At 42.4% G+C, this 14,955-nt stretch overlaps 1 protein-coding gene across 1 annotated transcript; it reads left to right on the plus strand.

The window, feature by feature from the left end:
• The first annotated feature begins 18 nt into the window (after positions 1–18).
• Positions 19–14,955, plus strand: PDP2 (pyruvate dehydrogenase phosphatase catalytic subunit 2). The gene is made up of 2 exons (XM_050922828.1): positions 19–116; positions 9,362–14,955. The coding sequence occupies exon 2, from the start codon at positions 9,415–9,417 to the stop codon at positions 11,020–11,022; it is 1,608 nt and encodes a 535-aa protein (XP_050778785.1). The 5' UTR covers positions 19–116; positions 9,362–9,414; the 3' UTR covers positions 11,023–14,955.

Here is a 14,955-nt window from a genome sequence, read left to right on the forward strand (position 1 = left end):
TCAGGGCCCCGCCGCCCTGGAGCCTCCGGACGACCCCGGGCCCGGAACCGGCACGGCGGACTAGCGTCTGGGCAGGCGCGCGGCGGGCAGCCTGAGAGCGGCATCCCTGCGGCCGGGTAAGGGCGCCGGCGGGGCCGAGCGCATCGCTGGGCGCGAGCAGCCGCGTGGGGCGGGGAGGGAGCTGCGGGGCCGCTCCCCTGGCGCTGTGGCGATGCTGAGACCGAGGCCGCTGCAGGGCGCGAAGCCGCGGCCTGTGGGGCTGCCCCTTGTTGCTTGGGGGCGCCGCTGAGACCTACCCCAGCTCCTTACGCAGCGAATGCGACCCAGGCACGCTCCGCGGAGGCCTTGCTCCTCTCAGGACTGGAGGGGAGGAGCCGGGCGGGACTCGGCCGCGCCCCTGTGCCAGCGCCGGGCTGGGAGCTCGCTGGGTCGCCGCCCAGTGGCAGTGAGCGCGGGCTCGGGCGAAGAGCAAGGCGAGCCCCGCGCCATGGTGGCCTGGGCTGGTCCCGCGAGCGCACAGGGCCGGGGGGCGGCTGTACCCTTCTCCCCTCGGGAGGGACGGGAGGTGCCTCCAGTAGGCACGTTTTCCATCGGACCGCCCTGTCGAAAAGGGACCCTGGCGGTGCCAGTCAGCACTGCTGACGGGGCTGTTAAAAGTCCGGTTGGCGCAGAGCTTGCAGGCTCCCCACCTGGCTCTACGCGGCTCCCGGGGAGTGGCTGGCATCTCCCTCTGGCTCCTAGGTGTAGGGGCAGTCACAGGGGCTCTGTGTACTGCCCCCGCCCTGAGTGCTGGCTCCACAGCTCCTATTGGCTGTGGTCAATGGGAGCTCCAGGGCCAGTGCACCTGGCCGCGCCTCCGCCTGGGAGCCAAACGGGCCGCTTCCCGTGAGCCCTTCAGGTAAGTGCCACCTGGAGGATCCTGTATTCCAACCCCAATCCCTGGCCCCAGCCCCCCCAGCATCCCAACCACCTTTCCCAACCTGGAGCTCCCTCACCCCATCATTTCTGACCCCACCCTGGAGCCCACATCCTCAGCCGGAGCCCTCACCCCATAGTGTAGTCATACAGCACAGAACCAGACTGCAGCTTTACTTTTCAAAGGGAGTCTTTAGAATCAGTGAGGTGCTCAAGACAAGTTGTGTGTGGCAAGCTGCAGTGTGAGGTCTGATAGCACCACATGCCATTATGAGGAGTCATGTAGATGTGGGCAGTAGATAAATGAATAAGGAGGGATAGCTTAGTGGTTTGATCATTGGCCTGCTAAACCAAGGGTTGTGAGTTCAGCCCTTGAGGGGGCCACTTAGGGATCTGGGGCAAAAATCAGTACTTGGTCTTGCTAGTGAAGGTAGCAGGGGGCTGGACTTAATGACCTTTCAGGGTCCCTTCCTGTTCTGTGAGGTAGGTATATCTCCATATGTTGATGAAAGCAAAAATATGAGTTATTCATAGGGTTCATATTGCTTCATGGCAATAGGCCGCTCCTGTTGATATAGGAAGAGTGATATTAGAACTGTTTGGAACACTTTAGATGATTTTTTTTCAAAATAAGCTGGGTTGTCAAAACTGAAATGTTTTATGGAGAGACACTCAATTCATTGAAATTCTCACCAGGAAGGTTTCTGAAGTCCACTGTGAACTCCAGACATAGAGATTAATCGAAAACCTGACCTTTTTGAGTGGAAAACAGACACTTTGACACAAATCCCTTTCACAAAAAATATTTGAAGGGTTTTGTTTTCACTTCACTGTGGAATGAAAACAAATTTGAAACCTCAGAAGTTGTTGCAAAACAAAATTGTTGTCCTCCATCCAGCTCTAAGTGGTAAATTTAAGTAAATTACTTGCTAGGTCTTGAAAGAAATTCACAAAGAGTGTTCACACTAAGACTATGTTACTGCTGTCGGGATAACTTGTGTCGCTCAGAGTGTGTGGGGAAAAAAACACACCCCTAACCAACCTAAGTTACACCAACAGATGTGCTGATGTGGACGGTGCTATGTTGGTGGGAGGCACTCTCCTGCTGACATAGCTGCTGAATTGGCATGGAGCAGCTACACTTGAGATCTTACAGCGCTGCAGTTGCATCGGTACATCTGTGCCACTATAAGCTCTCTAGTGTAGAAATGGCTTAACAGAAGCCTAAATAATGGTTAGCTCTATCTGAGGTCTTTACTAGGATGCTTCAAAATAGAATTTTCCTGGGCATATGGCTTCCCTCTACTTCCATAACTCTGCAGTGCCCTGAGCAGAGCCGAAGCATGCACTTTGTACCCTAAGGATGGTACAGAGGGGGTTATGGCAACAGCAATGTGGCAGATGACACAGGGTAACAAATTACCTCCGAGCAACACAAGCTGTTGGCAAAGCAGGAATCAACATATATGTTGATGTTGGGTCCTGTTCACATTTTTTTTTTAAAGGGGACACCAGTGTAACTACATCAACATAATTACACTTTTACAGATCCTTAATATTGATGCATGCGCTGATGTAAATCAGGGTTTACACTAATGCAACTTAGGCTTTATCTTCATTGCAGACTTGGGTCCAGCCGCAGGTTTTTCCTAGGACATGCTCTGTATTCACCTATTTACGTGCTCATACAACCACCATGTCCTAAAGCATAAGGCACACCTGGAGTTAGGTTATCCTACGTATTACTAACTAACTAACTAAGGTAGTTACAGTGAAAATGTGCAGCCATGGCCAGTCACAAAAATCAAGACCTGATGGTCCTCCACTCCCTTTCCACAAACCATACACCCCACCTTCCCCCTCCCAGAACCAATTTCTGTGTTACTATCTTGTCATAACCCCGTGCTCTAACTGCTGACTGGAAGTTGCTTATATGCCTCTGCTAAACATCCTCAGTCCCACATGGCCTGTCTGCATGCAGTTTCTCCAGCCTCATCCAGCGCCAATTATTGGATATAGCAGCAGAGTGCCTGGTAAATACAGATACTAGTGTGCAGCTTTAGGCCAAAGCAAGCAAAAAGCACTGTTTTAATTCTTCGAAGAAGAATGTCAAACTGTAAGATGGTATATCTCAGCACCTGCAGTCTGAACACAGGATCATATGAACTGGACAGCAGTGCAAGGAGAAGATAAAGGGGCTGAAGGTGAGACACTGAAGATTATGGATAAGAATCCCAAATCTGGAGATGACTGCTCCAACAATCTCTATATTGTGATATTCAGAACGTGATTCTGTTTGTCATGGCACCTTGAGCAAAGACCTCCATTTCAGCATGGATTCATCTGTGGATGACAAGACATAGCCATGCAAACCTCAGGACTTTGCTGTTCTCTTCTGAACCAGGATGTTTTCAGATTAATGATGCCACTAACTGTTCAGGCATTCCATCTCATAGACTCATAAACTCATAGACTGAAGGTCAGAAAGGACCATTATGATCGTCTAGTCTGACCTCCTGCACAATGCAGGCCACAGAATCTCACCCACCCACTCCTGTAACAAGCCCTTAACCTATGTCTGAGTTACTCCTCAAATCATGGTTTAAAGACCTCAAGGTGCAGAGAATCCTCCAGCAAGTGACCTGTGCCCCACGCTGCAGAGAAAGGCAAAAAACCTTCAGGGCCTCTGCCAATCTTCCCTGGAGGAAAATTCCTTCCCGAACCCAAATATGGTGATCAGCGAAACCCTGAGCATGTGGGCAAGACTCACCAGCCAGCACCCAGGAAAGAATTCTCTGTAGTAACTCAGATCCCACCCCATCTAACATCCCATCACAGACCACTGGGCATATTTACCTGCTAATAATCAAAGATCAGTTAATTGCCAAAATTAGGCTATCCCATCATACCACGCCCTCCATAACCTTATCAAGCTTAGTCTTGAAGCCAGATATGTTTTTTGCCCCCACTACTCCCCTTGGAAGGCTGTTCCAGAACTTCACTCCCCTAATGGTTAGAAACCTTCATCTAATTTCAAGTCTAAACTTCCTAGTGTCACGTTTATATCCATTTGTTCTTGTGTCCACATTGGTACTAAGCTTAAATAATTCCTCTCCCTCCCTGATATTTATCCCTCTGATATATTGATAAAGAGCAATCATATCTCCCCTCAGCCTTCTTTTGGTTAGGCTAAACAAGCCAAGTTCTTTGAGTCTCCTTTCACAAGACAGGTTTTCCATTCCTCGGATCATCCTAGTAGCCCTTCTCTGTACCTGTTCCAGTTTGAATTCATCCTTCCTAAACATGGGAGACCAGAACTGCACACAGTATTCCTGATGAGGGCTCATCAGTATTCCTGATGAGTACCTGCTATAACGGTACTAACACCTCCTTATCTTTGCTGGAAGTACCTCACCTGATGCATCCCAAGACCGCATTAGCTTTTTTAACAGCCGTATCACATTGGCGACTCATAGTCATCCTGTGATCAACCAGTACTCCGATGTCCTTCTCCTCCTCTGTTACTTCCAACTGATGTGTCCCAATTTAGAACCAAAATTCTTGTTGTTAATCCCTCAATGCATGACCTTGCAGTTTTCACTATTAAATTTCATCGTATTACTATTATTCCAGTTTACAAGTAAAGGGTTAAAATCAATGTGCATTTTATGTAACAACCTGGTATATGGATTGTGCCATCTCTTTTTTAGACCCAAAGTCCAGAGTTTGGTCTGGAGACCAGAGGCCTAGCAAATAGTGATTAGCTAAGAGAAACCTGGGGTAAACAGATAATCTTGTTTTGCTAAAATAGGCCTGGTCAGCAAATTGCCAGGTGTTGGAGCTAAGGACTAAATAATTGTCATATTCAAAGTTGCAAATTGAACAAAGGATCCCTGTTCCTATTGTGTCAGTCTCTTCTGTAGGGAATATTCTTCCCACAGATCCAACCTTGAGTTTGTAAAAATTAGCACATCAGTATAAGAGATGGCATCCTTCTATCTCCCTTCCCAGGGACCGTGCCCTGCCTTAAGACCTAAAGGAGACAATCTGTATTGTTATATACTTTCACTGTTTCTTTGCTTTAACCCCTAGGAATGTACCTATTGGACAATCAAAGGACTTGCTCCCTTCCTATGGACCCCAAATCAGAATTCAATATATATATTTTATACTAATAACATTTTATCAAAGTATTAATTAAATGTTAACTTGCTAACTTGAGACCATGAGCGGAGACATTATGTAACCTTTTAACAATTGGCTAACGTGCTTTCTTGTCTTGCTGCAAAACCTGTCCTGGGGGGTGGAACTGCCTACCCCATCCCTTTTGCCTCGCACATGGAAAATCTATATATTCTATTGTAATCAATTGATTGACAGTGTCTCTGAGCCTAATAAGTCAGGTGACACTCCACCAGCGCTGTGTGTAATAAACTCCTATGCTTGACCTCTACATGGTGTGGATTTATGTCCTTCAACAAGGTCATCCAGATCTTCCTGTAGGACATCCTGGTCCTTCTCTGTGTTAGCAATACCTCCTAGCTTTGTGTCATCCACAAACTTTATTAGCACATTCCCACTTTTTGTGCCAAGGTCAGTAATAAAAAGATTAAATAAGATTGGTCCCAAAACCGATCCCTGAGGAACTCCACTGGTAATCTCCTTCCAGCCTGACAGTTCACCTTTCAGTATGACCCATTGTAGTCTCCCCTTTAACCAGTTCCTTATCTCCACCTTTCAATTTTCATATTGATCCTCATCTTTTCCAATCTCTAGTCATGAACATCTGTGAACCTGAGGCAGAAAGTTTGGCTAAGGTAAAATATGTATTGGTTGAGTAGTACAGTAGGGCTCTAATATAACAAAATAGACATTCAGTAGAAGGGATTCTTCATAAGCATTCCATCTCACATATACCATAAAGCCCTACTTACAGTAAAGAAACACATTTTTGCTGAATGCATACTTGATATGAATCTATCAGCTGAACTTAAGAACTGTTGCAGGGATCTACCTAACGTTTAATAGCTCAGAGTTTGAGTACTTAAATAGGTAAGAACCACTCTAATGACTAGTATAGCTTTGCAAAACAAGGGTTATTGAATTCAAATAAGTTTATCTTTGGTAAGACAACTCCAGGCAAATTGGCCTAATTAATTTACTCTACTCAATTGTAAATTTACTAAGGATAGACACACATGGAATTATAAAAGTGTCTCTTGGTGTGATGGGGGGGGGTTTGGCACGCAGTCATGGGCGGTGGGTGAATGCGCCCCTGGGGGAGGCTAGCTCCTGGCCCCTCCCCCTCAGCCCCGCCCTTTCCCCTCTGCCCCATTGGAGTCCAGAGCACCCTACACACACACACAACTGCTGGCCCCTCACATGACTCCAGCCCCACCACGCTGGGTGAGTGGCATGGTCCCTCAGCCACAGAAGGGAACAGCTGGCAGGAGGGCACTTGGGGGTAGAGCATGGGTGGGGCCAGGCCAGGTAGTTTGGGGAGGCACAGTCTTCACGCTGGGCTATTTGGGGAGGCACAGCCTTCCCCTGCCAATGATCCTTCCACTGATGCATGCAGGGTCACAATGCTGAAAATAGACAAAGCTGCTAATTGCCTGAGTTACAACTCTTGGTTGGAGTGCTGGAGGTAGAAATGCCTGTGTGAAATCTACAACAGTCGACTAGTCAATCAACTCTTGGAGCAGTTGAACTGGGATAGATGGACCTGAGAGATTTTGTGTTTTTTTTTTTAACTACTATTTTTAATTAAACCTGCTGAAAGCAAGTCCAGTAAAAATACTGTTTAAAAGTGGATCCAGTTGGGAAAGCCTTGAATGAACTAATGCTCCCCCGGTGGAAGACGTTGGCTTTGGTGGGAATCTTTAACTAAATATCACCAGTGTAGAAAAGGGCTTTGCTGTTTTCCCATCTTCTGTTCTTGATGATGAGTGGGATTTTCTGTCATTCATCAAAAGATGTACTAGGAGGATTATCCTGAGTCTGTGTTGCTGACTTCTCTGCCAGAGAAGCCACCACACTGTAAAATCCCAACCTCTCTTAATGACCACTTGGAAGATGGGATGGTCCTTTAGGTGATCTGCCTCAATGGCATATATCAATGTCACATGTTGTTTTAAAAAAATACTCTATGTGGGAATATCAGTAGTGTAATTGAAAGTGCTTGAATGCTCTTTCAATTTAAAGAGACAAGGTGGGTGAGGTGATAGCTTTTATTGGACCAACTTCACTGTCATAGTGCTATGATATTACTTTGTTCTTCATGCAATGATGTTTTGCCCCCGGGGTTTAAACCCAGCTCTGATTAAGCAAGTGCAACTACCATTGTGTTGCATCTGCTTCTTGTAGGCAGAGAACAAAACTTAGCCCTGTAGTAAGAAGTGTACAACTATATCCGTATGTGCTTTCAGGCTAAATTTTGCCCCCTGCCTCTGAAGGGCAGACAAGTGCTCTTTTACAATGTGATGGTGAGTTTTGTAGTAGCAAAGAGTTTTTTCAGAATTAGTCCATACGTTATAGTCCAGTGGTCGTATTCAGAGTGATCCAGGTGGAACTGGAGATCTCAGTTTTAAGACTGAAAATTCCTCTGCATAAAGCATCAAGCAGATCTGAGATGAAAGGATCAGGTCCCAAGAGTCTTTTATACAGTTTTCAAGAAGCCTCTTAACCATATAGTCCTGGGTGAACAATAGGCTTTTGATGTAACTTTCAGTTTCCCAAACATCACCAGTTTGTTTACCACAAACTTTAAAAAAGACATGTAGACAATGACATAATTTCATCCAAGATTCATCTAAATGTTAATATTCCCTTTTGATCTCTGAATCAGTAGCTACAGTAGTAGACAAGAACTGTTTGTTTGCATGGCTAACATCTAACAAGATATAACTAAACACATACAATTAGTATTACCTCTGATTCTCTAACAATAAAGGTTTGCATTTCAAACTTAGTTCTAGCCTATCTAAGATGGAATGGCCCTAATTACCATTTACATATATTTCTAGCATGTCTGGCCTTGGCTACACTCACACTTTACAGCGCTGCAACTGGGGTGTGAAAAAACACCCCCCTGGGCGCTGCAAGATACAGCGCTGTAAAGCGTCAGTGTAATCAGGGCAGCAGCGCTGTGCTCCCAGCGCTGCACGCTACACCCGTAAGGGATGTGGTTTACATGCAGCGCTGGGAGAGCTCTCTCCCAGCGCTGCTGCTCTGACTACACTCACACTTCAAAGCGCTGCCGCGGCAGCGCTCCCGCAGCGCTGCCGGGGCAGCGCTTTGAAATTCCAGATGTAGCCATACCCTCTGTAAAGGTTGAATCTGGGTCATTTAGCCTGTGAGCTGCTTAAACTTTTCTTCCAATGTGCCACTACAGGTATCTAACACCTACTTTGGTATAGGGAACACTGAGATGGTGGCAGCTTATCTAGATTGTCAGGAATGCCTCTGAATGTCTGCTGCTGTAAGGCCAGTGCATCCTCTCTTGTTGGTCGCAGATCCACTTAGAGATGAGCACTCTAATGTGTTTGACTAATTGTGGGTGGTTGCTGGCACCCTTGAATGCAATTCAAGATTCTGCAGCCGGCGTGTGTGTGTGTGTATGTTTTATTTTTTGTGGGAGTGCATACATACTATGTCATGCCATTGTGAAATTACTTGACACGAAGGAGCAGGACTCACTGTATAGCAGTATAGCAATTTAGACCTGGATATGGCTATCCACAGCAGCTTTCTGTTCTAGGAGCTATGCTAAATGACTGTTTGGCAGGGCTTGCTTTCTCTGGGCACTTACTATGTGGGTGTCTTGGACTAAATAATACATAATGAATACTTAGTAGCTTAGTCATCATTCTGATGCTTGTTTTTTCTTATCAGGTGAACAGGGGGAGAGAATTATTTTTAGGCCTTGCATGGGATAGCTAACATACTGCAGTGATCAGATAACTTTCTCTCTGTATTGTCTAAATGTTGTTCCTTTCACTCAGATATCACTATCTTGATTTGAGTCCCAGTACATGAAAGCACTGAAGAATGGGCTTAAAGTTAGACACATGCTTAACTGCTTATTCTGCTTCTTTTCACCTGTAGGCTATCACAATGAGCTATTGAAGCCTGCATTTCTCACCTGTCTTGCAGTTCCTTATTTTAATCTTGCTGTGATTAATGCAAAAAATAGTTTTTGACTATTTGAGATGTGATAAACTTACCCTACCTGGTCCAGTGTGATAATTATAGAAGAGTCACACTTAGGCTCTTATATTCCATGGACTTACAAGCAAGTGATGGAAGAGCCAGTGCTGATATAACACTCTTGTCCTTCAATAGCGTGTTAAAAATTCAGCTATTTTCTTCAAGCTCTAGGGAGTACATGTGAAACATTTGTGTGTGGCTTCTAATTTTTTACTTCTTCTTTATTTTTAACTCCTAGGTCTTCAAAAAATTTGCTTTGCTGAAAGAATCACTCTACAAAGAGTTCATCTTATGATGTCCAGTACTGTATCCTCCAGGATTTTAAGTTCTGCAAGAAACAGTATCATTGTTTTGCAAGGAAAAGGATGTTTGTACTCAAGATATATCCCAAACAGAAACCAGATGAAATGGAAATTTGGATTTGCCAAAGGGCCTCTTTCCTCTTTTGTGCTGAGCTGGAGCATCAACAATGTCTTCACTTTAAAAAAAGCATTCAGACATACTTCAACTGAAGAAGAAGACTTCAGTCTTCAGTTGACGTCATCACAAATAAATGATATACTAAGAGCAGATGAATTTTCTCATAAAATTCACGACTTTGATGGTAAAAATGCAAATTCTGTGCTGAAATTTGAGAGTAACCAGCTGGCTGCCAACACACCGAATGAAGATCGTAGAAGTGCAGCCATATGCTTGCAGACCAAAGGGATGATGTTTGGGGTCTTTGATGGTCATGCAGGTTATGCATGTGCTCAGTCGGTAAGTCAGAGACTGTTGTATTATATAGCTGTCTCTCTCATGTCTCAACAAACACTGGAAGAGATTGAGTTTGCCATGGAACGCATGAAACCAGTTCTGCCAATTCTGCAGTGGTACAAGCATCCAAATGACGTGTACCGAGAAGTAGCCTCACTGTACTTAGATCACCTCAGAGTTTATTGGCAGGAACTATTGAACCCAGATATAGAACTGGGATTCAGTGTAGAAGAAGCCTTGATATATGCATTCAAAAGGTTAGATTCAGATATATCACTTGAAGCTCAGGCTCCCCTAGAAAATGAAATGGTGAGAAACACTGCCCTTCAAGTAGCTTTCTCTGGTGCAACAGCCTGTGTGGCTCACATTGACAGTGTTCACTTACACATTGCAAATGCTGGGGATTGCAGGGCAATCCTAGGGGTTCAAGAAGAAGATGGAATGTGGTCTGCACTCTCTCTTACTCGAGACCACAATGCTTTCAATGAAGCAGAAATCAGAAGGTTAAAGGGAGAACATCCTAAGTCTGAGGAGGAAACTGTAATCATAAATAACAGGCTGCTGGGGATTCTTATGCCCTCCAGAGCTTTCGGAGATGTCAGATTCAAATGGAGTAAAGAACTGCAACACAGTATTCTGGAGAATGGTTGTGATGTTGAGGCTTTAAATATTTATCAGTATGCTCCTCCCAATTACTATACGCCTCCCTATTTGATTGCAGAGCCTGAAGTCACCTACCATAAACTAAGATGTCAAGATAAATTTCTAGTTATTGCTTCAGATGGACTGTGGGACATGCTGAACAATGAGGATGTCATAAAACTTGTTGCAGAACACCTAGCACAAGCTAATGTGCAGAAACCAAGGATGACTCTTCAGAAACCAGCCAGCTTGGGTTACATGCAAAGTCTGCTGCGTCATAGAAAAGCCAGAGGTGTTGGCTCATATGACCAGAATATAGCCACTCACCTTATAAGGCACGCAATTGGAAATAATGAATATGGAGAGATAGACCAAGAGAGACTTGCTGCAATGTTGACTTTACCTGAAGATCTAGCAAGGATGTATAGAGATGACATCACTGTTACTGTGGTATATTTTAATTCAGATACAATTGACAGCTACTACAAAGAAAATGAATAGGAGTTGCATTAATATTGTACCATATAATGGCCAACTCTGATACTGGGGACCATTAATGTTTACTTCCACTAATAGTCAAGCCATTACAAATGATATTGTCTGCAAGTCCCCCGTTCCTTAGTACTGAATAGCCATGAGCTCTTTTGGAAATAATTTTCTAGAACAACTAATTTGTAAGACTTCTCTGGGCTCCCAGTTTTGTGCTGATTGAAGTAAAATATGCTGCTCGCAGTTCAGCAGAATGTGAGTGGAGGCAGGAATGAAAGACAGTGAGCCTACTCCTGGTCCCATTGACACCAACGGCAAAACTCCTGAAGTGACCAAAAAGCAGACAAATATACTAGTTTAGATCAAACTTGTCAGTGATGAGTAGTACTTGTAAAAGAACCAAGAGCAAAAGGAGCCATTGTTCAAAGGCCTCATGTAAGGTAGGGTGGCCTCTTCTCAAAGTATAGTAGTCAAAATCTAGGACTGTGCACTAGGAATGGACACTAGGTTGTATCAGATACTTGAAACTGACTCCCTTAAACTAAAGTGTTGCCTTTTATGCTTGGAAATTAATTTAAAACCAGACTGTAAACTTGGATTTTGGGACTGCCAGACTACTTTTTGCTAGTCATATTTTATGCCTATTGTAAGGAAACCATATCTTTTTTCAAGACTGGCTGACTTTAAAGTGTGAAACTGAATAGAAATGGCATGTGTGCAAACACATGTGTAACAATCCACAGCTCCAGCACACTTTAAAATAGTTTACAATCTTTTCTTTAGGAATATTATATATTTCTAATTTAATGAGTTCTTTTACTGCACCAACAGTACTTGACTGGATTATTTTCTTACACATATTGTTTGACTTACTAAAAATCAATTTTATATTAGAAACTGCTGGTTTAGTGCACAATATTTCATAGATCAATCTGTGAAATTGCAACTTAGATATTGTCCATTTATGGATTTGGAATTAATAAGTGCATCTGAAACTTAAATGTAGGAGTTAGAAACGATACCGCATTTACTTTTTCTTTAAAAAATAGAATTGATGACAATACTGGCATTTTACCAAAGAGAACTTCATTCTTGTTTTTTCTACTCCCCTCGCTTTTAGGACATGAACTGCTTACGTCCATGTGTACAATGCTGTTTAAATGCTCTTGATTACTATTCACATCCTTATTTCCTTGGTGAATTTTTCTTTTTACATTTAAAAACACTTGTGTTTAAGTTGTACTAAAAGAATCAACATTGTATAGCTTTCTTTTATACTCCACCTTCTAGAATACCCTATTTAAAACTTGAAACTAGCTTTCCTTTTTTACAATCTGGCCTGCACAGTGGTGTAGTGACTTTTTTTTGTTATGTATTGGCATAATTGCTGCCTTCGGGAATGTGCATACTGTAGTTCTGGGAACAGAGGCCTCTGTTTTACTGTGGTTGCTACCAGGAAAGTACCTATGCATGTGTTACAGAGCTAGTAATATGTGGAGCTGCACCCCCCCCCCCCCCCGCACTCCATTTAAAAAAAAAGGTGGCTTTTTTCGTAATTTTTTTGCATGTTAGAGTGTTAAAGATATCTACAGTTCAGAGAATATTTCTCCTCCTAGTAACTGTAAAGTAGATTAAAATCTTGGGCCTAAATTAGTAGCATTTGTGTCATGTGGCATTTCCAAAAAAACCCAATCCATTTATTCATCAGTATAAACCATCTATTAATGGTTTGTAGAGCATTTTAATAAGATCTCACATTAAAGTTACCTAGGAAACTGTACAAACTGTTAAAAATTCTAATATTTGTGATTAATTGTAGGCAGATTTGGGACAATCAAGTATATGTATTTTGATGTTGCACTAACAATTATTGCATCCCAGGTTGCAACCGTCACAGCTTTCTCTCCATATTATCTAAATGTTCTTTTCCCTCAGATATGAATGTCTTGATTTATGGGTCCCAGTACCTGAAAGCACTTAAGCATGGGCTTAAAATTACACATATGCTTAACTGCTTTGCATAATAAGGGATGCTTTCCTGAATCGGGATCCTAGCACCATACCTTTAAAGTACTTTGTTTAGCAAATATCAGAGCAGAAAAGGTAATTTAACTTTGAGGCAGCTGGCATTTTTTCTATATTGCTAGTCAAATGTGGCTTTTCTGTGGTTAATGTATACAGCAGAAAGAATGGCTGAAGGAAGAAGACTTGAGTCTTGGATTGGTGGTGGAGGCTGAAGGAAAAAAATGCGTGTGTTTGTCAGGGGTGGGGGAATGTTATAGGGGATGTTGAAGTTTTGGTCTCTCATAGTCTCATTTAGTCTTAATCCATCCCTACCTGTTCGGGTGGCACTGGGCTCACTGACTTCTCTCATTTGGAAGAAGAGGAGAGAGAATATGGAGGAGGAATTGTAGGTTGCAAAGCTAAGGAGGAGACTATCTCAGAGCAAGTTTTTTGAGAGCCCTCCCCAAACCTCTAGTTCCCATTTAGCCTTAATCTCTCTGAGTGGTTTAAGTGGGATATCTTTTCCCATGTACCTACACTTGGTTTTTTGAAAGTGTCTATGCATGAGCAGCTGTATGGTTTCGTTATTTACGTCAGTCAGACAGTAGCCATAAAAACAGTGCTGTAAAGGAGTGTATATCTAGACTACTACTTACTCAATGAGGGCACTATATCACTAGTGATGTGGCTACGAGAACAAAGACTCTATTAGAGTAGATAAAATGAAAACTTTCTCTATATAGATGAAAGCAATCAATATGCTCAGTAAAATACTTAGAGGTAATGCAAGCCTTTATCTGTTAAAGTTCAGTGTTGCAAATCTAAGTACTTTTTAAGGTATAGTTAAAATGACTTAGGCTTTAATTTTGTGAATATTATATAATTCATGTGGTCATGGATTTTGTTGTGCAAAAATTGAACAGTGTGTGCAACGAGTGAGCTAAATGGTCTAATGTGTTACTACTAGATATGCAAATATAACTTTTTTTTAAAAAAAGCAAATTGATGATTATTGTTTTGGGGATTGCAGTCACATCTGACACTAGAAATGGTACTAGCTCTAATTTCATGCCAGTATGTGCCTGATTTAACTTGTAACACTGTAATTATTGTTCCTTGGAAAATGGTGACATTAAAGCAAGTGCTTAGTGTTCAGTTTACTGACAAATAGTGGTGTTTAGCTGCACGCTCTCTTGCATTTTGCTGGAAACCAATGGTGGCCAATTCCTGCTGGTGATTAATTTGATAGCAAAACTCCCATCAACTTCATAACTTATCTTTGTAACTTCACAAACATGTTGAATAGGCATTAATGTGTACAGTATGCAGTGCTTTGAAGTTGTGGTAACATGCTTCTGTGCTAAACTAATTTAAATGAAGTTAACATGTTGATCATATCACACTTACAGGATGACTTGATAGTTAAGTTTAGCTGTGTAAACCTTGCTGTATCAGAAATATCTACTGTAGCTTTACTGACAGTTTAATTGGCTTAGTTTGAGTCAATTCTATGCCTGGAAATTCAACATTTTTCACTTTAACAATATTTTTTATAATATCAAGTCAAGATGTAGTAATAAAACTACCCATTGCCTATGGAACTTGTTTTTTGCATACCCACCTAATGTGCCTCTTAAATCTAAAGAAAACAATCTTAGTTGAAACACTGGTATACATACTCATCCCTTCCAAGGAAATGTGTTTATGTAAACCTAACTTTATCTTGGATTTGAACTATAATTTTCTGGCATTATTTTGAAACTTTTATTTACAATATGCAAAAATATTTGTTTTTGTTGAGTGTTTAAGAATGCTTTTCTCTCTGTACTTATAATGACTTACTTGTATTTAAGTTTTCAAAACTTCATAGGGTTTATTGATTTTTCTAACTTTGTAAATATTGAAGTGAATTAATATTTTGTAAATAAAATATGCACTCTA

This window comes from Gopherus flavomarginatus, chromosome 14 (genome assembly GCF_025201925.1).
Source record: "Gopherus flavomarginatus isolate rGopFla2 chromosome 14, rGopFla2.mat.asm, whole genome shotgun sequence".
NCBI classification, from domain to species: Eukaryota; Metazoa; Chordata; order Testudines; family Testudinidae; genus Gopherus; species Gopherus flavomarginatus.